Raw genomic sequence first — 27,990 nt, forward strand, 5'->3', positions numbered from 1 at the left:
ACTGGTACAGGCCATGCTTGCCTTCAGAAAATTGTTTTGCTTCTACAGACTTGATGCAAATTCCTTTCTTGCAGGACACAGACAGCCCCCAGCCAATCAGAAGAAAATTCCACATCTTCCTAGCACACATCTGGAAAACGGTACCAATTAGGTAGTAGAGGCAAAGGGGTTATTTTCCTACACATATATATACTTTGAAATGGGCCACATTCTCCCTCAAATTCTAGTCCCTTGGTGTTACTTCAATTGTTTTGAAAAGCACATAAACATGTGATGCCACACAGAGGTAGCAGGGTATTTGCTCTTTCATAACATTGTCAGCTGCTAAAATGGCTGGTTTGACCCCAAGTACCATGTTTGTACTCAGGGTAAAGTTTTGGAGTTGGACACTGTTTATTATTTTACCTAGAAATTCCCTAAATGCAAGTTAAACATGCCCAGTACTAACTTACTCAATAGTCATCCTGGCAACTGATTCAAGAGAGTTGTAGCCTGCTGCTGTGAAATTATCCTTATATCTTTCCATCTTAATAGCTTGTAACCATTCGCCTACGGAGCAGAAAGTGGTAAAATCGGGAGTGTTCTGGTCCAGAAGAGGGCTAATTGGTCTACGGAGAAGGAAAAAGGAAAGTAAGTTGCTTCCAAAGAGAGTAAAACATCAGGGAGTATTTAGCAAGGTGAGAGTCAAATAAATTTGGGGTATTAAAAATGTCAAGAGTAGAAAGTAATAGGCCTTTATACACAGTTTAGATTATTCTTTGAATAGCTCTTGACTAATCTGTAGCTCACAATATGTACTTCCTAAGCTTATTCACGTAAAAGATGAAAGGTCAGAATGAGCAAAATCAGCCTAACAGACTACTGTTATTAACAGAAAATCAACCTTATTACCTAGCATGACAGCTGCAACTAAGTTGCTGAGTAAAATAAAGATGCTATTCTTCTATGCATCTTAGAAAATATAGCAGTAGCTATTCTCATTATTCAATTGGATGGGACAAAACAAAGACAAGGAAAGAGCAGAGACACAAAGTAAGTTGTTTAAGGTCACACAGTAAATCAGTCAGTAGAAGAATCAGGAGTAGAAAACAGGCCAGTTGATTCTCTAATGCAGTGATCTAACTAGCAGATCAAAAGATTATAATGATTAAATAATTCACCTGAAATTTATGAAGAAGCCATTAAAAACTGCACCATGAAATACAATGAGATGTGATCACTGAAAGGAGTTTAAGCCAGAAAATGAAAGATAAAAATCTAGAGTGTAGCGTGTCAAAGTACATTGGCCAAGCATGAGTATTGTTAATTACTTTTTCTACCGTAGCAGTTCCTAGGGCAAGGGATGCATCACATAAAACTACAATAGACAATGATCCTTGCCATCCAGACTTTACAATTTTAAGAAACAAGGAAAACAAAGACTGCTAGTGGTAAGAGTGTGGAAAGAGTGATGAGTAGGCAGTAGTTTACAGAGAAATGTGTTAGTTCCACAATATTTACTTTATTTTGGTTGTTTTGTTTTCTTTTTTTAAGAAAGTCCTTTTTGGCTTTGTTCAGCATGGTAAAAAAGAAGGGCAAATGAATGAAGGGAAGAAAAGGGAACAGAAAGAAGGAGGAACTGAGAGACAGATGAAATAAGTGTGAACTGGAACTAGCCACCAAGCAGAACATCCAGAACCTAGCCACATGCACCATCATAAGAACACACACTAAAGCTTTTCTTACCTGCTACAGGTTCCCAGTGGGGTTTTCAAGCTGTTTGGATTTCTAATCATTTTGTCCAGAATACCAACTATCTGCTCAAACTTTGGCCTTTCGCCACGTTCCTTCTGCCAACAATCTAACATCAGCTGGTGCAGTCCTGCTGGGCAATCCATGGGTGCTGGCAAACGATAGCCTTCTTCGATTGCTTTTATAACCTGGTAGCCAACATAGTTAATTATTTTTCATCAAGAGTCATTTAAAGAATACATACTGCTACGCAGTTCAAAAAATATAAAAAAATAAAATAAAATAAATAAATAAATAAACTAAAATTTGCCATCAGTGTTGCAAAAATATGAGTCTGTTGCTTTGACACTAGCCTTCAGGTTTTCAAGTAATTTCCCCAACTTCATCTTTTGACTTATTAAGCATATTGTTCCATATATGCAGAACATAGCTAAATTAACTAGACAAGTGGATAGCAGGGAACAACAATTAAATTCACTGAGGGAGTAACAGATAGAGTGATAAATGCAGTTATTTCAGAAAGCATTATTACTCGCCCCAAGGCTTTTATGAAAGAGTGTAAGGTAGAAGTAACTGACTTTTAAATGGATAGAGATCTGTGCATGCACATATAAAATACAAAAAGCCTGAAGGCATTATAAAAGCATCCAAGAATAATGTTTAGCAGATAGAAATTGGTAGGGACAAAAGTCTAGCCATGTTATATTAATGATAAAGAAGCAGAAGTGTGCTGTGTGAGAGAGAAAGACCTGAGTGAATGATATTTTAATATATCACAGAAAGTTAGATTTAATAAGAGATGCTGCTGGATGATGATATGATCGAAGGAGAGTATATATGTCTAAACCAAGAATTACATCCACGCATTGACTTCTTTAGTCAAGTCCATTTGGATTTAAGTAAAAAATAAAAATGGATAAAGTAAAATCACAGCAAACTGCTGTAAACCTTGAGGGCAGAATAAGAAAGCACATCAGGAAGCAAGGCAGATAAGAAAAGCTAGTGAAAAAGGGCTAAAATACTGTTCATGGGGGATTTCAAGTATACTGACATTGACTGACACAGCAGCATTAGAATTGCTAAGGAAGGGTGCTTGTTCCTGAAGGGTAGTGCATAGGATTGTCTTCTCCCTTCATCTGTATAGAAAGTAAGATCAGAAGCTGTTCTGGATGTAGTTCTAGGAAATAGATCTAGTATGATAAACAAAGTTACTGAATATCCAGGTTTTAGTAAAAGTAATAACCTCAGACAGAAAATACTCCATAGGTTGTGCAGTAGACTGCAAAGTAGACAGAATGGCAGACAATACAAAACGACCTTCAAAAAACTGACTGAAATTCAGTCAGGTTTTGTATCAAAACCTTTTGCATAAAAGAAGTTTTGTGAAAAGAGAAGGCATAACCCAGTGGTAGGGCACTGACTGCAGGTTTGTGTCACAGAATGTCCTTCTGACCTCAGGGAAGTTGCCTCATCTTCCTAGGACACAGATTTTTCTCTGAACATTTAGAATGACAGTACTGTCCTACAGCTCAAAAATGATTGAGAAATATTCAATTCCTGCAAAATATCCACACCTTGAAGAATGAGTGCAGTGACCTTTTAGAACCAGTGAAGTTGTCTGTCAGAGAGGGTTTTCTGCAGAAGAACAGGGAAATGGAAAGAAGAGAACTATATAGGAAAGGAAACATTAAAAGTATTTAAGATTAAAAACAAAAGAATAGCTCCTTATGCTTCGAAGTAGCAGTGGAATAAAAGGTAAAAATAAGCTACAGTGTATACAGTATGACTGATGTGCTGTGAAAAGTAATGCAGGAATTTCTGACCTTCTAAAAGGCAAAAGGTATTAAAAGCTTCAAACACGCTATGTATGATTTACCACCAATGAACTAGTTGCCTAAGAGGTCAGAAGACAGAGATCACCAATGAGGAATGGAAAAGGTAGGTAACGGCAACAGCAACACAAGCACCAAAATATATAAGACCCTTATAACTGGTAAACCATCTACATAAAACTATATCCAAGAATTTAAGGGAGAGTGAAGACATGGATGAAAGATCACAAACAGGAGTTTTCCCCAATCACTACAATCTGCAGAGAAACCTGAACTGGGAATCAAGATAATGTCATTTTTGAAAGGCCTTGGCGATATTGCAGAATCAGCTTCTCTGATGGGTATTCTGAGCAAGAAGGATGAAACTGGGAAATATAAAATTATGAGTCATCTAGAGATGGATGGAATTTCTGCCAATATTCAAAACACTGAAAAAAATATTCTAAAATATTGATAAGTAAAGTAGGACAAGAGTCCACTCTGCTAAAAAGGAGCCAGAGGGGTCCAAAAATCAGTACTCAAAGATAATTAAGCAGATGCAGGATTTTATTTTTTTTTTTTTTTAATGAGAAAATCTACAAAGAGAACACAGCTGGAGTTCTTACTAATAGAATTGATTTATACTATTTACATTTCCCACGATTCGTTTTTGAAATTCTGCTTTTGTTGCAAAAAGAGTAAAAGGGAATACTGCTAAGACTCAAGTATGCTTTTATCATAATCAGGCTATCTGAGGATGTAAAGCAGAAGAGAAGAGGACCAGATCTGTTCACTTTATATACTGGATGCCAACAAAGAAGTACTAAATATGGGTAACTGGAAAATGTAATGTTAGAACTCTGTTTATGGGTATATAATAATAATACAAATCATAATAATGGTAATAAATCCAGGAGTACAGCAAAGAAAAAATATGTAAGCCTAAATTCTTTTCCTTTTCCGAAGAACTAATCTGCACTGGAGTCAATAAGTGAATGAAAGTGAGAACACCATAAATCTAATAGGAAAATAGGGGCTTGAGGCCTACCAGCAAGGATTAAGCTGAGGTGAGCCCACTGCTCAGAGAAGTTGGGACAACTCTGTCTATAATCTGTGGTCAGCCTGCTGTGCCTCTGCGGGGAGCTTGCAGGATGAGTGTTCTTTTGATGCACCCTAGCTCTAGGTCATTGCTAAAAGAAGAAGTTGTTCTTGAAGAGATCACAATGCAAATTTGTATTCTTCATCAATCTAAAGCAATGACTTAAAGGAGAGGGCAGAATTAAAGAAATGCTATCTAAAGGTCTAAAGTCAGGGAGATGTATTTTTTAGGAGATCTGGTCTGTTCTATGACTATGCCCACATCCACTTTTAAGCAAAATCATACACTCAAGATATACAAACTGAGTCTATATGCAAAATTAGAAGAACACATTTATAATTTTTTATTCCAGTTAAATATTACCACTGTTAACTCTGAAGGAGAATAAATAATAAATTATAAGGTGGTTCTAAACTTTTGCATCATAGATTTATCTATGAGATTGGCAGGATGTGTATATGCTTTGGGAGGACATGCTTGAAGATCACAGATTACAGGAGTATTTGGAAGTATTTTACCAAGCAACTGATGCATCTTTTAACTGTGTGCTATTGAAGATTATCATGAAAGATGTTAAAAATGGATATAACTGTAAGAAGTCACAATTAACTGTTTTTTGAAAAGGGCTCAGTCATGTGCTTTACATGCAGTTTTCAATAGAAGGAATACTTTTCAAAATCCAATAGCAAGCATGGAAATACAAGAATTTCTCCCCTGTTTAGAAGTTTTTCCTTATTGTTGCCTGAAAGATAGGTAAGGTTTGCCTTTGAAGCATCTTATATTCCTGTCAGACTTCTTTTATGTTTGAATCTAGTACAGAAGGAAGGTGTCAAAAGAAATGAAACTCTACGGGGTGTCTAGGGAATGTAAATATTTCTCTTTCTCTGCCCCAAGGACTTGTTTGCCCATATTTTGACAGTCCATGAAATCTTTGACACTGAGACCTGTCAAATATTAACAACTTTGCACTGTGTCAAACTGACTCATCATTTACACTTTTATCTTTTTTTTTTTAACTTTGATGTTGATAATTCAATAAAAAATTAAAATAACAATTAAAAGAACATTCAAGCCCCCATCTGAAGAACTTTAATTGATACTCTTTCTGATGACTTTTGCACGTGTATGGCTTTTTCCTGTGTAATTTCTATATTAATAGATACTCCTGTCAGAAATCAAGATTAACATCCATCTGTTCTATTACTGCTGACCTGTTGCTCTGGATCATATTTTATGCAAACAAGAGTACTGTTAAATCAGCATAATTAAGTTGAAAAAACCAAAGTAGGTCATTAACTGCCACTCAGACTTTTAACAACTTTTTTCGACTGATTAATCATTGCTCTAAGGTCAGAAACCTAAGAATTATTTTTTATTGGAAAAAAATTTGATTCTTTCCATGCTTAAGCATAATAAAGTGAAGAGCACATATTACTATTTTTGATGTTCCAGTTTTAATTGATACTCAGAACAGAAACCTACATTATCCATGTGGCAGAGGAAAGATTTTGATCTAGGCAAAAAGTGAAAGCTCTGTAACTTTTTCATTTTATGAGAACCATATAGTTCTCACAAGATTTTACAAATCTTATTTCTAAATCAACATTTTATGCATTTATAGTGAAATACATATGTATGTGTTTGCAATATGTAATTTTAGTTTTACTAGCACACACACACACATACACACACACACACACATTCACGAACAGATAAACCTACATCTTGATTTGACATGTCCCAGTAAGGCCGTTCTCCATAAGACATGACTTCCCACATAACTATTCCATAACTCCACACATCACTGGCTGATGTAAATTTGCGGTACTGAATGGCCTCTGGAGCCGTCCATCTCACTGGAATTTTTCCACCCTATGAAAAAAAAAACAATAACAACAAAAAAAAAAGGAAGAAGAAGGTTCTCTTTTTTTTCCCACAAAATTTTCGTATCATCTTCTCTAGAATGTGTCTATAATTATTTCCACCAACATCAAAAGCAGCACTTATATAATCTACTATGGTTGACCAACTGTAGAATTTGCAAAGCTGTCTAAGGAAGTTTAGCCTCTTAAAACACTTGGAACAAAGAAACTTAGATAATTGTCTAGACTAATGTGGATGTATTTCTTTCGAAGAGCTTATCCTTTCATCGAAGCTAAAGGGGTGCTCAGATGTCTGATTTACACTAGTCATTTAACTCCTGACTGGTTGAAGGTAGGTGAAGTGAATCTCAACCTGTGCATATAAATCCCATTGACTCTGAAATATCAGTCTGACATTTTTAAATCAGGATTCCACTTAGAGCCCAATGGCAAGCGTGACCGCTGTGAACACTGGTGTGGTTTCCTGGATCCCTGTGCCTGCTGGAGCAGATTCCAGGGGCCCCTCCTTCCCTCAGCATGAGAAAATAGGTACAGCGAGGCCCCATGGGTGGGAAAGTGGAGTTGGCTCAACAAAAGAATAAAGAGCATAGTGTGCCTGATGACTACGTATTTAAGAAAAGTGTCCCACCCAAAAGGAAGGGAAAATATGGGAGCTGGGCTTTGTCACAGTCTAGCTTCGAGCTAGTCAACCTTTTGGTGAGATAAATCTAGTCTGAAAAATAGTAATAGCCTACAAAGATTTTAATTGACTCATAGTAAATCAGATGATTAAAATTTTTGTGGGTAAAACTTCCTTATTTGTTCAAACGGAAAATCATGGGGAAGGGAATAATGAAAATACTGTATAAAATTTTTAGAACTTTACCAAATACAAATGTATGTTCTCACAAAAGTTATTTCCTAATTACAGTCATATTTCTGCAGAGATTCTTCCTTTTGACTGGTTAACATTGCCCAAGCAATTAATGTAATTCTCTTATCTATACTCTCTAGAAGATATGCTGCTTCTTAATAACCATATCTAAAAACTCTGAAAACTCATCAATTTTTCTTACAGTTGTAGTGTAGACAGCCTCTGGATCATCTTCTATAACTCTGGAAAGGCCAAAGTCTGATACTTTACAAACAAGATTGCTGTTGACAAGAATATTGCGTGCTGCAAGATCCCTGTGTACATATCCCATATCGGCCAAATATCTCATTCCAGCAGCAATTCCTCTCAACATTCCCACTAGTTGAATGACTGTAAATTGCCCATCATGTTTCTGGAGGGAAGAAAGGAGCAGCAATTCTTGTTAGTATAGCTAAGAAGAGAAATAAGAATTAGTTTTACAACTTCGGCTTTCTACTTCTTTACTCTTTCTGTGGCAATTCATCCTAAGGCAAAGACACTCCAAACACAAGTTTTACTTTCTTCAGACATAAATCCAGTTAAAAAATGTGTGAGTAGTTAATCTACTAATAGTAGCGAAACTTGCTCATCACTATACATTTCTGTCTAATTCATGGTAAATTGCTTCTAAGAGATTAACTGATGAAGATTACCTGAAGCTCTTATAGTTTGTTTCTATGCTCTTCATCTCTCAGTATCATTATTTGTATCAAGAAAATAAGAACTATCTCCTTTTTGGAACCTTAGCTATTGATAATTTTTATTGATAGTTTGGAGTTTATCAAACAATATTTCTGTTCTTTATAGAGTGTTTATACATCATCTCACACAGGCTTGCATATCTGGTAAGAAGTCAGAACTGGTAAGTTCAGAACACGCTTAAAAAATGATAAATTGCTGGGAACTTGCATTTCTTCTTCCTTTGTTTGTCTCTTAAACAGAACCACAGTTCATTTAGGGATTCTTTTATTCTGATTTCCACCATGCTGACACAATAAAATTCTGCACCCAAAAGGCAGAAGATTGGGCTTCATGTATCAGTGGTTTTAATTTCAACTGGCAGCAATAATAAAACCCACTGTGTTTATGACACATTAAATCACATAAATTCCTAGAATGTCTCCATATGATCTTATCTGATCCTCTCATTTTTGATCTGGTTTTGCTGAAATAACACAGAGAACTGCTAGTATTTGTCAAGCTCCATTTCACCCTGAAAACCATTTTAATTATATTAATATTATGCGTGTATACATGTATATATCACATATATAAACCATATCTTTTAGAAGTGTCACTATGTAATATATGTCACTCTAGATATGTTTATATAAGTTGTCATTTTGGCACTCACCCTAAGAAATGCATCTAAGGCCCCATTCTCCATGTATTCTATTACAATCATGACTGGTTTCCCTGAAAGAAAAGAGAAATTGTAAAACAAATGGAGTGCCTTTTTTGATAAAACACAAGTTATTCCTTTGAAGGATTGAATCACTGAGATGATGAACATTTCTGAGCCCTCCAGCACTGTTACTGAGCTCTAATTTCTTAAATATCTTAATGGAATGTGGTAATGATTCACAAAATCAAACCATACAAATCAAAAAGTCAGTGTGCCCTCCTACCTCCTTCTGTGTGAACAGGACTCTGGAATAATGACACTTCAGATAATTTGAAAGGACATAAGAAACCTTATCTCTCTGCATGGTCTTTGAGGCTAAATGAAACTAGAAAAATAATATGTTTCAAAGTACTTCATCTTTTAATCATGCGTACATCTAAATTTTTTTCCTCAGGTTGTAGCATAAAGTAAGTATTGTTTTAGTTAGTTACGCATCAGGAGAAAATCCATTAGGAGTGTGCAGTCTGTTTATAATTTGAATCTTTGACCATGAATAAGCTAGAGTAATTTCTGCCATGGTGTTGTTATTTGACTGACAGATCGAGCTGCTGCTTACCTCTGGTAACGACCCCTTCTAAGTGAACAACGTTGGGATGGTCAAACTGTCCCATGATGCTTGCTTCACACAGGAAATCTCTCCTTTGCTTTTCAGTGTAGCCAACTTTCAGAGTTTTTATGGCTACTGCAACATCTCTCTTGCCAGGAAGCTTCAGACGCCCACTGCACACTTCACCAAACTCTCCTAAAATGAAGTAGATCAGTGCTGAATTGCTCTGACTATCAATATTTTCCTTAGGCCTTGATTCAACTAGATGCTTAAGTGTGTGTTTAAATCTTGCATATGAATGTTTATGTTTGAAATGGATTACCTTGAATTGCTGACCCTTATGGAACAAACACCTTATGTTAAGCCAATCAACAGGACCCTTATGTGAATATTTTAAAAGACTTGTTAGCAATTTGTTGCATTTTTTTCAAAATCAGGAAATAAAAATGAAGTGGTTTTCATAAGAAAACACTATTATAGAAATAGTAATACCATTTCTAAGTGAAAATGTCATTCTGCTCTACATAGTTTCCTTGCTATCTTTAGATCCAGTGGTTTTTTTTCTTTCAAAAGTCAGCTCTTGCAGATCTGCTTTTAATTTAGCATCATTATGGTGTTAAATGAAGCACTACATTATTACCTTCAAGCAAGATAATTTACTTTGCAGATTATGAAATGAAAGGTGTGATTTATAACAATTTTGTTACATTAAACAAACACAAGCAAATGCTGCAAGTTCGTAAAAGGTTCTAAACTAACAGACAATTGGAACTTGAAGAAGCATGTGATACAAAAGACGAAACAGCCAGTAAGAATATGAAAAAAGAAAAAGCAGCAAGAACCAAATTTGGGAGAGAAGTAACTGGACTCCATCAGAAAGGAAAGAGGATGGAAGCATGTGATGCGTGGAGTTGAATGGTTATACCTCTACCTCAATATTAATGAGATTATGAAAGATTTAAGGATTGTCCCTAGCCTCACAGCTATGTAAGAAGAGAGAAAAAGTAAGTTATCCAATACCGCAGCCAGGAAGAAAAATCTCTTTGTAAATATAGAAGAAAAGGGCAGTAACATATACTGAATAAACGGGAACATCTCTCTTTTAAAAAGAAAGACTCATTGCAAAAATATTTAACAATCTGGTAAATTCATCTGGAGTACGGGAGATATAGTTCCAAGGCCCTCCTCCAAATCAAATCAGGTCAGAAACTTATCTCTTGCATACCTGTGTAGTGCCTTAACATTAAGCTGTTATGTACACACAAGTATGCAGACACACCTACATCTAAGACATGTTTTAGGAGTGCTGAAAAAAAATGATTGAACGAGGTAAGACACAGAGAGTTTGATTAGAGAATCCTCTTGTCTTGAGAAACTTTGTGGGATCAGAACTTAAGTGCACGTACACACTGTCAAGACGTCTGGCTGGCAGTGGAGAGAGGTATGCTTGGAAATGGGTCTGAATGCCTGAAGTGTCCTAATGGATGGGTTCTGAGAAATCTTGTTTAGAACACTGTCAGCATTCAAACATTACGGTTCTCCTGACAGCCCCAAGAGAAGAGGTTGGGGAAAGAAAAAAGCAGTAACTGGATATCAGTTTCAGAGTTCTCCAGCCAGAAGGGTAGAACTTAGACCACGACTTAATATTTCCAACTGACTTGTTTGGACAAATCTCAACTCAGTACGGCTCGTTTTATGAATCTTATAGGAGGTGACTGCATACAGAATCAAATTCCTCTCCCTCCTCCACCACGCTTGCTGAATGAAGGTTAGCTGAAATCAGCTCCATATACCTCTGTTAATACTGTGCTGTACCTAAGCTAATTGGCCAGACAAGTGTTCCTATCTGCACATTATCCTCAACTGCCCTTGGGCACTGAAGTCAAGGTCTAAATAGCCATGTCATAGCTATGAATACCAGCAGGCATAGCTGTTTCATATACAACTAGATGCTCATGTCCTTAGCTTGGTGCCTTAACCTCCTTCCTGCACGCCATTAGCAACAAGGATGACCATTAATGAATTCATCACTCATAGCCCCTAGCCTCAAGAACTTACGAAAGGATAACAATTTTCTCTAGCAGTACTTTGCAATTTTTTTTTTGTTCCACACCGAAAACAAGATATAAGTGTGTGTCTCTGATATTTCAGAGCCAGGTAATTAGGACACTTGGCACAGAAGACACTAGGGCTTAACTCCTTTCCAGTTCTCTGTGATTTGATTTTGATTGATTTCCAAAAGCAGATCATGCACACTCCGGCAAAACAGAAAGTTGAACTTGTACGTTATGCATTTCAGGCCAGGATGCTAGCCAATGAACTACTTTTATTCCCAAGAAAATAGTATATTCAGCTGAAATGATGCCCAAAAATGAACCGGAAAATATGACAAGAAGAGTGGGAATACTGCACAGCCGCACAGCCACTAGCTCAGCATGTCAACAAGGCAGAGGCTAAAACAAAGGATGTGTGGTATGAACAACTTAACATAGTGGACACCATATTCTGTATCTGACAGGTGGCCACAGCGGGATGGTAATGAAAATGTTGGCAAGGAAAGCACATATCCCTCATGCAAATTGAGCACAAGCATACTTGCACCCTATTTGTCTGAGAGACATGGCACTACTCAATAGCTCATGTGGTCAGCATTGCTGATGAACACTGAGATTGCTAAGTGGCTTTTCTGGTGCTGTCACTAGCAGAAATTCCATATTCTTCTTTGATGTATGAGTTTCAGCTGCTGCTTTGGCTCTTTAACGTTCTGTTGTTCCTGGACTGAATTTCATTTCACTCCTATTTGCTATTTACATCAACAGGTTAAAGCCATTGCTAAATGCCACACAAAATATGCTTTCACCACTGCACTTCTAGTTAACTTTCTTCAGAATGACTACTGACACACGTTAGTTAATTTTGCTATCAGTTATACTCATTAAAATCAAGACTAAATTCATCTGCAGTCAACAAAATTAACATTCTGGAATTTGTCATAACAGTGAAGATACATTTTAAACTGTATACTCTGCAGTGTTTTCAGCATTTTGCTCAGAAGGCATTGGCAAAATCCAACTGAATATATCTTTGCGCTCTGAACTGTTGCTGTGCTGGTAGCTTTCTAACTCAGAAATTTGTCTGTTCTAATCTTGTATATTGTGTATTTTTTAGAGGAGATGCTGTCATTCTAGCATCACAAAAATTCCTAGTTAGCAAGGGCTAAATTCTTATACTCTTACTCATCTGAAGGAATAATTTGCTCAGCAGTGTGGTTAATTTCAATGCTACTACTCCTTGATTGAGACATGATTCAACATGAGTGGGGTTACTTTGAAAAGGCGTGAATTTTAAGTCTAAAGATTTTCTTACAGGTAAATCAGCTTATTTTAGAGATATTTCTTGTTCTGTTTTTAAATAATATCACAGTATGTAATTTACAGCGCCAAACTACAGGGTGATTTAGAAAGTATTCTACTAATACTTGCATAAAACAACAGGAAAGCAAATGAACTTTTCCTCCAGGAATCCAAAATATTTGATATTTTTCTTACCCATGGAAACTTAATTTCACTACATGGAGTAGTGCAATAAAAATGTCACATATCTTATTAATGCAAACAAATGAAACTGCCTTTTTAGAGCATGAACATCATGGTTTAAGTAGGTGGTAGACAGCTCAACAGGAAGAAAAGCAATGTAGTGCTGAAGCAATTACAATCAGTCATAAGAAGTTAAACAATAACTTTTTGTATTCATAAAATATCAAAAAGAAAAATGGTAGAAGAAAAAAAACAGCCTTAGGGAAGATTTTGTTATACAGAAACAAGACCTTCCTAGTCTCTGCTTAAGATTTTGTGCTGCAGCCAGTTTTCCTTACTCACATGAATGAAGCTTCAGAGGTCAAAAACCCCTCTTGCAAAAGGCAAGTGAGCAGAATCTGCACAAATTCCTAACATCTTTACTCTGACAGTAAATAATAGGCAGCAAAACTGGCCCACTCCCCCCAGTTCCATTTTTAACCTCAGATACAGGATAAAAATCCACAAGCTTTCAATGTCAAGCAAGACTTTTAATTTACTCATTTATTTGTTTCTTTTGTTAGGCTTTTCCCCTGTTTGTTTTTACATTTTAGAAGTGAGTGCAGCTTCATTGCTCTTAACCACTCTAGCAAATGCAAAAAGTTCTTCTATACTTGAGGTATAATTATTTGCCTGTCATTATGATGTATGAGTTTCGATCCCAGCTAAATGGAACAGTTGAATCAGAAAGCCACGGCAGCCTTACCTGCGCCAATCACACGCTCAATTTTAATACAAGAGGCATCTAGCTCCTTGGCGAATTGATGGACAGCTCTATTTGGGTCCTCGTAGGTTTCAGGGTCAATGTAGGTTTTGGTGCCTGGAAATTTAACTGTAATGATGTAAGAAAGCATGACTGTGATGAAGCAAAAGCACTTATTGTGCAGTCAGCCCAGGAATTTCATTATGCAGAGTGCTCCTTGGAAGAGTGAACCTGTTTCCACGCTGCCTGAGTCAGAGCCGCTCTGAGAAGCAACCTTAGTTTTAGGCATCATCTGCAAGCATGCTGACACAAGTACACAATCCCATCTCTAAAAATGATTAACATCTCCACCTTGAACTAAGTAATAAACATTAAATAGTGCTTAATGGAATAAAATGTAAGGGTTGAGTGGGAGTAAAAACAAAGCAGGGAAGGGGTATAAGACCAGCAGAGGAGGTAAAAGTTTCTTTTCTGTGTAAGGACAGCTTATCCTTTTGTCCTAGGATGCATAAACAGCATTTCTTCATGTTATTTCTGTCTTCTAGTGAGATTTGAAACATTTCTTTACCTTCTTCAATTTGCTTAAACTACTGAATATAATATTTTTTGTAGACTGTGGCAATAGTCAAAGTATTCACAGCATTTAAAAATTATATCCTTAGGTATGTTTCTTGCAGTATAATATGAACATGTTGCAGTCAACTTGTAAAGGCATAGGAAGGAAAGTGGGCTCTGTGGTACCAATATTTCCCCTCTCAAGTACCAAAGTGAAAAATATGCGGCAACTTGTATTTTGCTCATTCATTTTTAGTATAACATTTAGTACAACTCAGGCAGCATAGTGCTCTGGCCAGTGTGCAGTTTTTGCCCCTAGTTTGCTAATGATTCAGGTAAATTATTTTCTGCTCTTTTGGTCAAAGTAGAAACTCCTGGTGATAGTAGAGCAACCCTGAAAATCTACTAATCAAGAAATTTTTACAAAATAAATTTGCTCACAAAGATTATACTCTTGACTTTAATTAAATCAGTGAATTAAAATTCAATATCCAAATGCAAAATGTTTCTCTGCTAATTGATATGTTGATATACAAGAACAGGAACAAAAGTCAGGACAAAACATAAATAATTTACAGTTGCTTTGTATTCTTTTAATTTAACATAAAATATTTTAAATTTGAAAATATATTGAAAAATAGCTTAGCAATCGTGTGTATTTGTTTTTCAGATGGTATTAATGACACAAACACAAACCCTCATAAAAGGAAAAAACCTAGAGAAATTGGTTGAGTAATCTAATGAATTTACAACCAGAGAAATTATTTGAAATGTTGCCCAGATGTTACTATCGGTCATATCATGTGGTTAAATAGATGTTTTTCCAGTTGTATTGACAATACTGCAATTTTTAAAAATTATTAATATTTATTCCTTAAAACTAAAAGACATTGGAGAAAATGAGAATAAAGCCATAGGTCGATCAGTTCTAATAATGCTTTTAGGTAACAGGGCGGAGAAGGAACTATCCTCCTGTGTTTGTGATAAGGGGTCTGGATTGGAAGTAACCTTGCAAATCTCAGGTGGGCCTCTAATGTTTTTTTATTCAAGCTGTCATACAACATTTTGACAGGTCAAGGCTATCCTGGCATAGCAATGTGAAATAATGCTGGCCTGCATTTGCAGACAATACTAGATGAAAATGGGAGGAGGAACCCAAATATAAATCTGAATTGCTTGACTAAACTCCTCCACTGTAGTTGTATCTTCAAGTGTAGCACTTGAGGTCACAGAGAGTTGAAGGGAACTGAAATGAAATCTATGATGCAGTGCTTTAAAATCTGCTTTAAAAAATGTTTCTCTTGTAAGTTTTTGTTGTAAGCAAGTGATTGTTCTAAGTTATGTTTTCGAAAATCTGGTGCCTCAGTACAGAAGAATGTTGTCTAGATGTTATGGAGCAAAACGCCACCAAACTGGTGTTCACAGCTCTGTGACCAAGCTGGTGGCCACAGCAGTGGGTTCCATCTTATTCTCTACATGGTTATCAAATGAAATTAAATACTACATCTACAACCAACAGATGATGAAAAACTACCTTGGCAAAAAGTTACTTGTATTTTGTACCGTGATTTAAAAAAAGATTGTGTATGCTTAATCTTCTCACTGATTTGCTGGATAACCAGATTTCTTGAAAGGATAATGAGGGAAATGAACATCTATAAAGTCTATACATATATTTCTGGATCAACTATCAATATTAAGTAGCAGGTTTCATATTAATTAATTTACATTTTCACTGAAACAAAACCAAATGTCACCAATAATGGAGATAAGGAAAGAAATTATTTAGCTAGCATGTTCCTTTTGTATATATAATGAAATACAAGAATACATAGCCGATCTTTTCCTTCAAGGACATAATGGGGATTTTAAAAGTGAAAGCAGTAGAAATGAGAAAGGGCTAAAATAAGAAATTTTTTAAACAATATTTGGATAAAAATGAAAGTATTCTTGCATAATCTTTCCTTTATATTTCCCTTACATTTTCAATTGTCATTAACCCAAGAAAGATGTGTTTTATTGAATTTTCCCACCATTCTAGTATAAGTTCAGATGGTAGATGTAATTTTAATAAAAGAGGCTTTAGGTGCTACTGTTGGCTAGGTAAGTGATTCTAGAATCCAAACTAACAAAGTGGATGCTCTTTCTTTTCATATTAAATATTCAATTTTTAAGGATATTACGTTTTGTAAATATTGATGGTACAGTATTCACAGCAGCAAAAAACAGCTTTTGAGCAGAACAGCTTCATTTTTAGGGTGATGCAGTTACTCAATCTGAAGTTTGCCTGAGGTAAAGATATCTTAGGCAAAGGTCTCATGAATACTGCACCTCAGAGGGATCATTAGGACAATGTGAAACATATATTCAAAGCAACAAGAAGAAAACAAAAATGCAGAATGAAAACAACAGTGTATCATACACATGTATAGAAATAAAACCATCTGTGTGAGCAATGTTGTCTTTAATCTGCATTCCTTTTCTGTAGGTCACATTTTTACAGTGTTTAACTTCCTGCTTGTTATTTACACAGCATTTTTGAATTTCCTATGGCATTGTCTTTCATGGAGTCTTGTTTTGGTATTGTCTACACTGTAGTATTGTCTACACTACTGTGGTTGGGAATTTTTAAAAGGTGGAAAAAAAAGCAAAACACTTACAATGAAAGTAAAGTTCTTCATCCCCTTCTTGATCCGCTTTGCTATAGCCACAATGCCTGAAAAGAAAGTAAACCACTAGTTTTACTGGTAAATAATTATTTACTTCTCATGTCTAAAGTCCTGACAAAATCAGTTCTGCAGGCTGGGATTTTCAGGCACTGAGTACCTAACTGCTCTAGGCCCTTTGAAACTTTCACCTATAATTCTATTGACAGCAGAGTTTTAAATAAATCATGAACAAGTGCAATCAAAAGGCTTTTGTATCAAATACCAGTCAGGACAGGTCCTAAAGAAAAAAATTCCAGTTCTGGTAAAAAGCTTCAACAGATAAAACAGAGGATTAAAGAACTTGAAAGTACAAGACTGTTTTATATGAGGGTATTCTTAAACTTACTGCTGTGTCTATTTTTTTCTTGAATGTAAAGTCATTTAAAGGCTGATCAGATAAAGTGTCAGATTTCTCCATGTGAGAAAACCGAACAGGAAGAGGGATTTTGAGGAGTACAGTTAAAGAACCTGCTAGGGGTTCCTTTTACAGCACATTTACATAGGACAAAAAGAACATCTTGATTTAAGTGTCTTGCCAAGGTAATAGGACAAACCATATAATTGGTAAGGGAATTTAAATGAAAACTGTCCTTACTAAAAATTATTTCTGTTTTAGTTTTGCAAGTTACTATGCCAGAACAGACTATGTCTGAAGAGTTCACAAGAGTGGGGTCAGATGTGCTAATGCCTGTGAAAGATGCAATACCTTCGTCCGATGATGAAACCAAACACCATGAAGACCAGAATGATGGTTCCTGCCACAGCAACCACAGCTATGATAATAACAGGATTCTGTTCACTGGAAACAGCTGTGGCTACAAACAGAGCACAGAGAAGAGATTAGTTAAAAATTAATCACTACAAAGGGACTGCAAAAATTTAAGTCAATCATCATGAACTGTAGATTGTCTACTGTTGTAGATTGCTTTTATCTGAAACTATTATATTGATAATACTACTCTAAAGAAGGGCCTTCATTGGAAATTTAACCCAATGCTGTATGAGTAAATGATTGTCTACACTGAATAAAAAGGAGCCAAGCTGGAATTTCCTTGGCCAAAGCAGTACAGCCGTTAGCTGAAAGCCAGTACCGCTAGCACCAGTCACTTCCACTCCCTCCTACTGCTGTGCTGCCTTCCGTTTTGCTCAGTTGTTGACTCCCTGCTAAGATGTAAGACCTGGATATTCCTGTAGAGAAGGTACAGTAGAGGCGTAATCCCTGAAGAACTCTGCTTCAAGCTTTCCCTCTAAAGCTCCTTGATATGACTTTCATGGTTTCCAAGAAAATAGTGTCTTAACTCTGAGAAAAATGTTTGAGCTGAAATGCTCTTAACACAGACTACCTAGTTAGCATATTTCAATCTCTTACTGCTAATAATCATTGTAAATAGCTATTATTACTTATCATTTGTTTCTGTTAGCAACAAAAAGGTGCTTCCATATATACAAAATGGACTTCTCCGTCCTTCAGAGAATTTATATGCTAAAATAGCCACACGTTATGGCTCTTTTTATTAATATATGCCAATTCTATTAATACATATGAATTTATGTATGCCACGTTAATGTAAACTGAGTATGTAAATACTTAGTCTGAGAAACCTTGAGGCTCATTAAATACACTGCTTGCCTGACATCTACTAAGGGTGGCCATGTACTCAGCTGTATTAAATGAGCACAGTGCTACTGAACTCAGTGGAGCTCTGTTGATTTATAAGTGAGGATCTAGACCAGCAGATGGACAGAGGAGGAGACACCAGGCACCAGTCATAAAGTCATAGAATTATTAAGGTTGGAGAAGACCTCCAAGATCAAGTTGGCCTCAGCCCACGGATTCAGATCCCTCTGCAGAGCTTTCCTACCCTCCAGCAGATCAATGCTCCCATCCAACTTATTTTCATCTGTGAACTTACTGAGGGTGCACTTGTCCAAATCACTGATTAAGATATTAAACAGTACTGGCCCTAACACTAAGCTTTGGGGAATCCCACTAGTGACCTTCTGCCAGCTGGATGTGGCACCATTCACCACCACTCTCTGGGCCTGGCCATCCAGTTAGTTTTTAACCCAGTGAAGAATGTATCCGTCTGAGCCTTGGGCTGTCAGTTTCTCCTGGAGAATGCTGTGGGAGACAGTGTCAAAGGCTTTACTGAAGGCCAGGTAGACTATATTCACAGCCTTTCCCTCCTCCACTAAGCAGGTCACCTGGTCATAAAAAGAGATTGCACAGGTCAAACAGAACCTGCCTTTTGTAAGCCCATGCTGTCTGTGCCTGATTGCTTTGTCATCCTGGACATGCTGTGTGGTGGCTCTCAAGATGATCTGATCCATTACCTTCCCTGGTGCTGATGTCAGGCTGACAGGCCTGTAGTTGCCCAGATCCTCCTTTGAACACTTCTTGTAGATGGACGTCACACTGGCCAACCTCCAGTTGTCTGGGACTTCCCTGGTGAGTCAGGACTGCTGGTAAAGGATGGAGAGTGGATTGGCAAGCTCTTCCACCAGCTCCCTTAGTATCCTTGTCTGTATCCAATCAAGCCCTGTAGGCTTGTGAACGTCTAAGTGGTACAGCATGTCACTAATATATCCTCCTGGGTTGCAGGGTGTCTATTGTGCTTCTTGTCTCTATCTACCAGCTAAGGGGGCTAGTTGCCCTGAAGAAAACCAGTCTTACTACTGAAGACTGAGGGAAAGAAGGCATTAAGTACCTCAGCCTTTTCCTCATCCTTGGTTACAATGTTTTCCTCCGCATCCAAAAAAGGATGCAGATTTTCCTTGGCCCTCTTTTTGTTGTTAATGTATTTATAAAAACACTTCTAATTATCTTTCACAGCAGGGGTCGGATTCAGTTCTAGCTGAGTCTTCGCCTTTCTAGTTTTCTTTCTACATGATCTGATGACATCCTTGTACTCTTCCTGAGTTGCCTGCCCCTTCTTCCAAAGGTCATAAACTCTTCTTTTTCCTGAGTTCCAGTGAAAGTTCCCTATTCAGCCAGGATGGTTTTCTTCCCTGCTGGATCATCTTTCAGCACATAGGGACAGCTTGCTCCTTTGCCTTTAAGTTTTCCTTTCCAAATATGGCCAGCCTTCCTGGACCTCTTTGTATTTAGAGGTTGTTTCCCAAAAGACTCTCTGAACCAGTGTTCTGAACAGGTTAAAGTCTGCCCTCTGGATATCCAAGGTAGAGGTTTTGTTGACCCCTTTCCTTACTTCATCAAGAATTGAAAACTCAATTATTTTGTGGTTGACATGCCCAAGATGGCCGCCGACTACATCTTCCACCAGCCCTTCTCTGTTCATAAAGAGAAGGTCTAGCAGGGCACTGCCCCTGGTAGGCTTCCTTACCATCTGTGTCAGGAAATTATCTTCCACACACTCCAGGAACTTCCTAGACAACCTCCTCTCTGCTGTGTTCAGTTTCCAGAAGACATCTGGCAAGTTAAAGTCTTGCACAAGTCTTGTACAGAGCTACCTCACCACCTCCCCTTCCTCTCCTGTCCCTTCTGAAGAGCTTGTAGCCATCCATTGCAACACTCTAGTCATGCAAGTCATCCCAAGTTTCTGTGATGGTGACTACGTCACAGCTTTCCTGATGCATGATGGCTTCCAGTTCCTCCTGTTTGTTATCCATGCTGCATGCATTGGTGTACATGCACTGCAACTGGGCTATTGATTTCACCCCCAACACTGGCATGCTGCCCTTAGGCTCATCTCTAGAAAGGTTGGTCTTATCCCTTTCCCCTTTCAAACCTAGTTTAAAGCCCGGTCAATCAGCCTGGTCAACTCACAGACTAGAATCCTTTTCCCCCTTTTAGACAGGTGATCCCTATCTGTCTCCAGCAGGCCTGGTGCCATGTAAACCACCCCATGATCGAAATGTAGCAGACAGGTGAAAGAGAAGAAAAAAAAAACAAAAGGAAACTTAACTAATAGCTGGTAAACTAAATTATAGACGGTATGATGGAATTACTGCTGGCAGTGGTAACTGAACTATAATGTCTACAACAGGATTTTATGAATTTCACAAAATTGGGTTCCTGTTGCAGACTTCAGAAGTTCCCATAGAAACAAATAAACCATTTTTTTCTTGGAATAAGTGAACCAATCAACATGATTTATTTTGGCAGTGACACTGACTTGTACCGACTGTTCTCTCTACACACAATAACAAACCCCTTGTTATACTACACAGATTTACAATAATCTGCACTAGAAGAAAATTACACACATACACACACACACACACACACCCCCCCTTCAATTTTATTTCCTAAAGAAACTCTGTATTTTTTCTATATTCTACCTAATGCAGTTGAGAAAGATCACATTATTAATATTACTCTTTACCTGAAAAGAATGAATGCTTATCTTTGAGTAACTATAACTTTTTGAGATACCCAGGTCAGTAGGATGCTTCTGCAGGTGTGGCTGTATCCCACTCATGGAACTTCTAAGAAATCAGTGGTGACTGTCTTGTGCAGGAGAGTAGGTGTGTAAGTAATACTCAGTTCCTACAACATATTCAGGCCATCAAAATAGACAATCCCAAAGAATGTCAAATTTCTGTAAAATACAGCATTTCCTTAAACTGTTCCCTTCTCTCTTTGAACTTCAGTGCAAACCTCACTTGAAAGTGGAGGCAGCATCCTGTCACAGTGGCAAGGGTGTGAAGCTTCCTCCATCAAAAATGTTTGAAAAAATCCCCAGCCCAGCCTGTCACCTAATCCAGTAGCCAAGATGAGAGCATAGAGGCTGACATATGTGAGTGGGTTGCTCTGTGTAACTGCCTCACAGATTTTGGCTACTGGCACATTCTGGAAGCAAGTAGAGGATGCTTTTTGGGCTCTGGAAAATGTTTGGGACATGGTACACTGGCCAACTGGTAAGATAGGTGGGATGCAATGTATTATATGATGCAATTTTACATCTTTAAAAAAATGGGGCTTGATTGTGGGCATGGTCTGGTATGAATTCAGTGACACCATTCTAAGACATTTGACTCTGTTCAGGTACTCTGCTGATTCTCTCTTCTATGTGATGAATTCTGTTAGTGTAAGGGTAAATCAGAACCCAGCTTCTGGAATGATCCCTGTGGTTTGGCAGAAATAAAGATGCTAGAGTGTTCTTAGAGGAATGATTTTGTGATGCAGAAAACCCTTCCAGGGAGTACATGGTATGGTTCCCTGTCACTGGTGCTGCCCAAATGGTGATGACAGGGAATCAGCAGCAGGACAGAGAAGTCTGTCCTTACCTCTGCTTAAACTGTGCTCAGACACGGACTAAGACAGGGAGCTGCTACATGGGCTGATATCTGGTCTGGCACTATGATATGTGCACATCCAATGCACAATGCTTAATTTAAAGGACTGAAAACCACCTTTTAAATACATGGTTGTATGGATGGGGAATGGGTATCTAAACACACTGGACAATTTGAAATGGATATTAGCTGAAAATGCTGTGCTGCTGCTCCAGCAACCTTTTAGCATGTAAGCAACCTAAAAGTACAATTTGTAAAAAAGAATTTCTGGTGAAGTCCATCACAAAAGCTGCAGTTATAATTGGAGCCATGTACACCCAATATTTCTTTCTTAAATATTTTGCTTTATGCCTTCTATAAAAATGTGTAGTATTGTTATTTCAGACATTAGAAATAAAAGCTACATATGCATACTGCTTTAATCTTGTTTGATTTAAACTGATTCATGGCAAAAGGAAAAAGCAAAGACTGTCATGTCAGGTTTTGTGGAGTGCTTTTACTTTAACAGTGAGAGCCATAACAAAGTCAAAGATTGGACCCAAAGCTCTCAGAGGTCTTTTCCAACCTAACTGATTCTGTGATTCTGCAAGTGAAAAAATCTGCTTAAATTACAAAAAGCTCAGGATCATCTTCAGGTCCACTGGCCACAAGCCATTTAACTTGACTTTTAAATATTTTAGTGAACCAAGAGATAAAATTGCCACTTAAGTGATATTCTACGCATTTGTGTGTTTTTTGTGAGGGACTTCTGTCTCTAAAACCCAAAAAACAAAAAAATACAATTACTAGAGTCATTGACTTGAACTGTGGCAAACAGAGTATATAAGAGAAATATTTTGCCTTTATAAAACATGTTTACTTCATAATTATGAAATTTTTACATAAATATTTATGCAATATGCCATGTATATGATATGTTCCAATACAGGCATAAAATATGTATATTTTACATATCAGTAATATTATTATAATGGATGTAGTTCTTTAAACAGTGAAAAGTGGCTATGCAGTTTCTACCACAATTCAGAAAATGGAGTATGATACAAAAATCTACTTAATTAACAGCACCAACCAAAAGTGCCAACCAGTTATGTACCAGGAGAAATCCACGCAGGCAACATGACTACCCAACTGTGATGGTCATTATATATATTCTTAGATAATATATGTGTGCATTTTCCTCTTGAAACACTTAGGATATTTTTAAAAGCTGCATTCAGAAATCCACTGGAATAATGAGAAGACAATGCCTCTAAACTGTAGCATAATACTGGTTTAGTGTTCAACAGTACAGTACTTCACATGAGGCATATTTCTTAAAAATGATCCAATAAAGATCTTCATTTAAAATGCTAACAAAAGACTAATTTGATTAGACCACAAGTTCTCATAAAACTATAAATAAATATGAGAAACAAATATTTTTGTGTAAAACTATTTTAGAAGAATTTAATGAGATTTACTATCTTTTTACCAACAATCATTTCTGAAAATTTTATATGGGAAATTGTGGAAGCTTCTCCTTGATAGGAATTATATTTTATAGTGTCCTTTCAAGTTAATGGAAAATATGCCACTTTTAAAATTTTCTTTAATGAAAACACAGGACATTTTTACATGGCATCTCAAACACAAAGCTGGCTTGTGACAAGAAAAAAACCTGCTGTGCATGCTGGCAAAGCATCTTTCTGGTTTATATGCATTTTTTCATCATCTGAGTGAGAAAAAGGGTACAGGAGCTTGGTCAGTGATGCATTTATTATAGGATTTCCTAATCTTCCATATGTTGACCAAACTCCAGTCAAGACTGTTTTCCTCTGAAATTATCATTGCTAATCTTAGCAGCTACCAGAATGCTTACATTAAGTATATAAAAAATATGCAGATACTTAGGGAAATGCTGGGGAAACATTTTTAAGAACTAATTTTAAACCACTATGGACAATAAATTAGCTAATTAGCAGAAACTTATGACTGATTATGACAGACTTCTAATTTCCAGAAAACTACTCAAAATAAGAAATTACTTCTGGCTGTACCTTAGGTTCCCATTCTGCAAAATGGGGATTCTGCTACTGACTCTTCCAAAAGCAGAACTCTACAGATGGAAAGTATGCTATTAGACACAAAGTTAATAATATTAGTAATAACAGCTTATTGCTGCTATTATGATAATTACTATTTCAATTATGTCTATTAAATATGTGGTATTATTCATTATTTATAGCTTTTATATTGTGTAAAACTAAGGTGGAATCAAGACCTAACCACTGTGTTTTAAGACTGTCCACAAGTTGTTCGGGTAACACCTGGCTGCAATTAATAAGATGCAATAATGTGCGTCTGCACCTTAGATATGCTGCATAGAGTGCAGAGAGGGTATGGTATCCATACCCTTTGAACTTGTAGGCTATGGATTCCCAGCTCCAATTCTGGCTGACCTGCTGTCAGGCAGGTCAACTTGAAGCAAATGTTCCAAAACAGGGCAACCAAATTTGGGTCTGCAACAGAGTGGTGGAGCTGCCAGGAACACAGACAGCTCCCGAGAATGGGTTCACAGCTGCCAGGTCTCACTGATGGAAGAGTTTCTTTCTGAAGATGCAAAATGTGGAATATTTTCTCTAAACATGCAAGCACATATCTACACTGGTGAATAAAAAAGGTATCAGTACGATTTTTAGGCAAATAAGGACACAATTCATTGCCAATGAATTCAAAATACATTAAAGATGGATTTACAGCTTAAACAAAACTATCAAGATTTTTTCAGGAAATCAAATGAAAAACATGACCCAGAGAAGCCTCTGTGGGTTGAAATCTCCTCCTTCCTTCTCCCCAGTGACAGAAGAATCTAGTTGAGTTACTCAGCTCATCACTATTCACTTCTTTTATGGGGAGAAAGAAATCAAAACACAGCTACAAAAATCCACTTTCTTATAGAATTTCATTCCTTCTAATTGTAATTATAATTATAATGCCTGTAACTCTTTTCTTGCTTTACTTACTACCTCTACAGAAATGGTTAATTCCCTGTAAACCTAATTGTTTACCTGTGGCTTCTTCCAGTGTGGCAACATCCAGTCTAGGGCTGTAATTTCCATAACCAGCAGCAGTAAATGCACGAATCTGGAAAACATACACTGTTCCTGGCTTTAGGTTATTAATAGAAGCTGAAGTGGATTTGGTTTTCACTGTTGAATAGGTCCTCTCCCTTTGATCCTGGAAACAATAAGACAAAGATTAAATGACATTTACAGATCAGATTTTATCATGGTTGCACAACAGCAACTGACAGCCAGCCTGGGTAGTTTATTTCAATTTGCTGAATGCTCTTTTCCCCTAACATAAAAAATAAAGCATACTCTGTGGAGTATTACAAAACATTGTCAGTGCAATGAAGAGCTCTAAGTGTAACATAAAATTCAAATGGGATGCTCATGTTGTTGCTCATAGAACATCCAGACAAAAAATGATTCCTTTTTAGGCTCTGATTACATTTTGTGAAATTTTGATGAGAAATAACCGCAGATTTCCAGGGGGATCCGTGGGGTCTAAACAGTTCAAGGACAGGGAAATTCACTCTTTCATCATAAGAACATGACAAACATATAGCTGTGCAACTTGCCTTCAGTTTGCATTAACCCGGTTTTTGTTGTCAGCTTTTTCTTATTTCTGGAGTACTTCAAAGTTATCATGAATGAAGTCCTAGACATTGTGAAATGAATGGCAAAACTCTGACTGACATCATTACTTTGACATTTTACTCTTCCAACATCTTTATTTAACAAATACAATATTGCCAATGTATAATTGCCTGGATTTTGTACAATTTCTGAGGTCCTTAACTCAGTTTTCACTTCAGATTTTTTTCCTCTGGCTTTTAGTCTTTTCTCAGTTTTAGACTCTATGATATAAAGAAGAACCCAGGGAAAGAAGCTCAGTATGACACTCCCCAAAATTAAAGCTGTAAGATTACAAACCCTATGAGTAATAACTCACTTTCAAATAGTACAAAAGCTGTATCACAGATCATTACAGTATTCAAAAAGCCCTACTTATTCATCACATTTACTGACATAGATTATCTTTCAGCATAGATATGTGCAGCCCTGTTGATTTTTGGTGGCAGATGCAACCCTGATTTGAAGGGCAGAAGAGATGAATTAACCAACCATCTGAATGCACCACATGACCAGAGAAGCATGAGCCGTATGCAGCAGTGCTAATGAGACAGATACAGAGGGAAGGAATAAATTTGTACTCATTTCAATAGTACTTCACCAGCTAAAATTTATGGAGAACCTTCCCCTTTGCAGTCAGTAGAGCAGCAAAGGCTTTTGCTGAAATACAAGGTTTAACAGAAAGTATATGATTTCTTTTCTGAGATTCAGTAATGGTTTTTCCTGCCCAGTCTGTTATTTGAGCAAGCCCATCGTCTTGGCTAGCAATAACTTTTTCATATCTTGTCCAAGAGGATTTAAATCATCTGTAAGTGAGGACCATGGTGGAATGTATGTTGGTATGTGAGAAAGAACAGGAATGCTTGAGAGACAAGAAACAAGTGTAAGGAAACCATAAACAGGTTTGGGACTGTAAGCCACAGTGGAATTTCAGAGTTTGGGTTTTGATGCATAAATAAGGCTTATTTAAATTGCCAACAGTTCTTGCATTCAAAATAAATAACAAAGAAATAAAAATAACCTGTGTTAGAAATCTCACAGGACAGGCTTACTTTGGAGATTTCAGGCAGTTTCCATTCCAGCCCTAGCCAGAAGTGAGAGGTGAAAAAAACAGTTATCAGAATATTTCAGAAGGACAGAAATGTTTGATTTAATTTAGCTCTAAAAGGAGCTGAAAGTTCAGATCTTTTTTTTTTTTCTTTTAAACTAGTGGAACAAAACTCAAACAGCCTCTCTCATTCTGAGCAAGATTAGGAAGTACTTTTAAAGCTGAACTTCACTATTTTGGAAGGAAAACAAACATTTAAGTATTTGTGCAAAAACTGTCTCAGTTGAAGATATACAGCCCAGTTTATCTGTGACTGTAGAATGAGCTTTGTATTCTCGTATTAGTTTCATGTAGTAAGGATAATACTAGGAGATTTCCTTCTATTACAAAAGAACTTTAACATCAGTTCTTTTCTTTGCAAATACAGTAAACCAGCAATGAAATTTTGCTGGTTATTTAAAGCAGCATGAACATATAGGGAAAAGAATATTCTAAAAGCCACATTCTAAAAGCTAGTGTATGAAAAATCTAGTATATTGATAATTTTTCTGTCATTTTACACTACCTATTTAAATTATTTACTGTACTTTAACAGATTAGAAACTGCTCTGTATATTAAAAAAGTTCCAAGGTTTTTGGTTTACAATTTTTTTTTTTTGTGCAGAGGACAGTATTGACCTTGTAAACTCTTTTTAAATACGTGGACTTTAGTTATGCGTGTATGCACACACAAATACTGTCAGAACAAAAATTACCTGCTAAAATTAGTAAAAATCCTTTAAAAGACTTGTTTAATTACTAAAATTTCTTTAAAAGACTTGCTTAATTATCTGTAGAGATCTGATAAATTTTGTCATAGGAGTTTTTAACAACCTAAACTGGAAGTTAGCATCAACAAATAAACATTATATTGCTTTCCCAAATCATATAAAGATCTTTTGATAAGTATATTTGTGTAATTCAGCACTGAAAATCAAATATGACACTTGAGATTAGATCCAGTCTGGTCTGAATTTACCTAATTCCATGTTACCTAGTAAACTGACATAGTCTTTTTGACATGGAGGTACTATTACCTTGTTTGCAGACATGAA

The 27,990-nt window shown here is 36.7% G+C and overlaps 1 protein-coding gene across 7 annotated transcripts in view; it reads right to left on the minus strand.

The window, feature by feature from the left end:
- The window catches only part of EPHA7 (EPH receptor A7), a 163,779-nt gene that overhangs the window by 16,430 nt on the left and 119,359 nt on the right, over positions 1 to 27,990 (minus strand). For 2 of the 7 annotated variants that reach the window (XM_027670123.1, XM_027670137.1), the window contains exons 7-16: positions 25,219 to 25,387; positions 17,616 to 17,724; positions 16,862 to 16,917; positions 13,650 to 13,763; positions 9,378 to 9,563; positions 8,771 to 8,832; positions 7,580 to 7,789; positions 6,364 to 6,513; positions 1,726 to 1,919; positions 453 to 608 (exon numbers count right to left, since the gene is read on the minus strand). In XM_027670123.1, coding sequence (XP_027525924.1) covers positions 453 to 608; positions 1,726 to 1,919; positions 6,364 to 6,513; positions 7,580 to 7,789; positions 8,771 to 8,832; positions 9,378 to 9,563; positions 13,650 to 13,763; positions 16,862 to 16,917; positions 17,616 to 17,724; positions 25,219 to 25,387 — 1,406 coding nt within the window. Of the gene's footprint in view, positions 1 to 452; positions 609 to 1,725; positions 1,920 to 6,363; positions 6,514 to 7,579; positions 7,790 to 8,770; positions 8,833 to 9,377; positions 9,564 to 13,649; positions 13,776 to 16,861; positions 16,918 to 17,615; positions 17,725 to 24,207; positions 24,267 to 25,218; positions 25,388 to 27,990 lie in introns of those variants that run through there. The other 5 variants (XM_027670117.1, XM_027670131.1, XM_027670144.1 and 2 more) reach the window with 3 other exon arrangements.

This window comes from Corapipo altera, unplaced genomic scaffold, assembly GCF_003945725.1.
Source record: "Corapipo altera isolate COAL_440 unplaced genomic scaffold, ASM394572v1 2b, whole genome shotgun sequence".
Taxonomy (NCBI): domain Eukaryota; kingdom Metazoa; phylum Chordata; class Aves; order Passeriformes; family Pipridae; genus Corapipo; species Corapipo altera.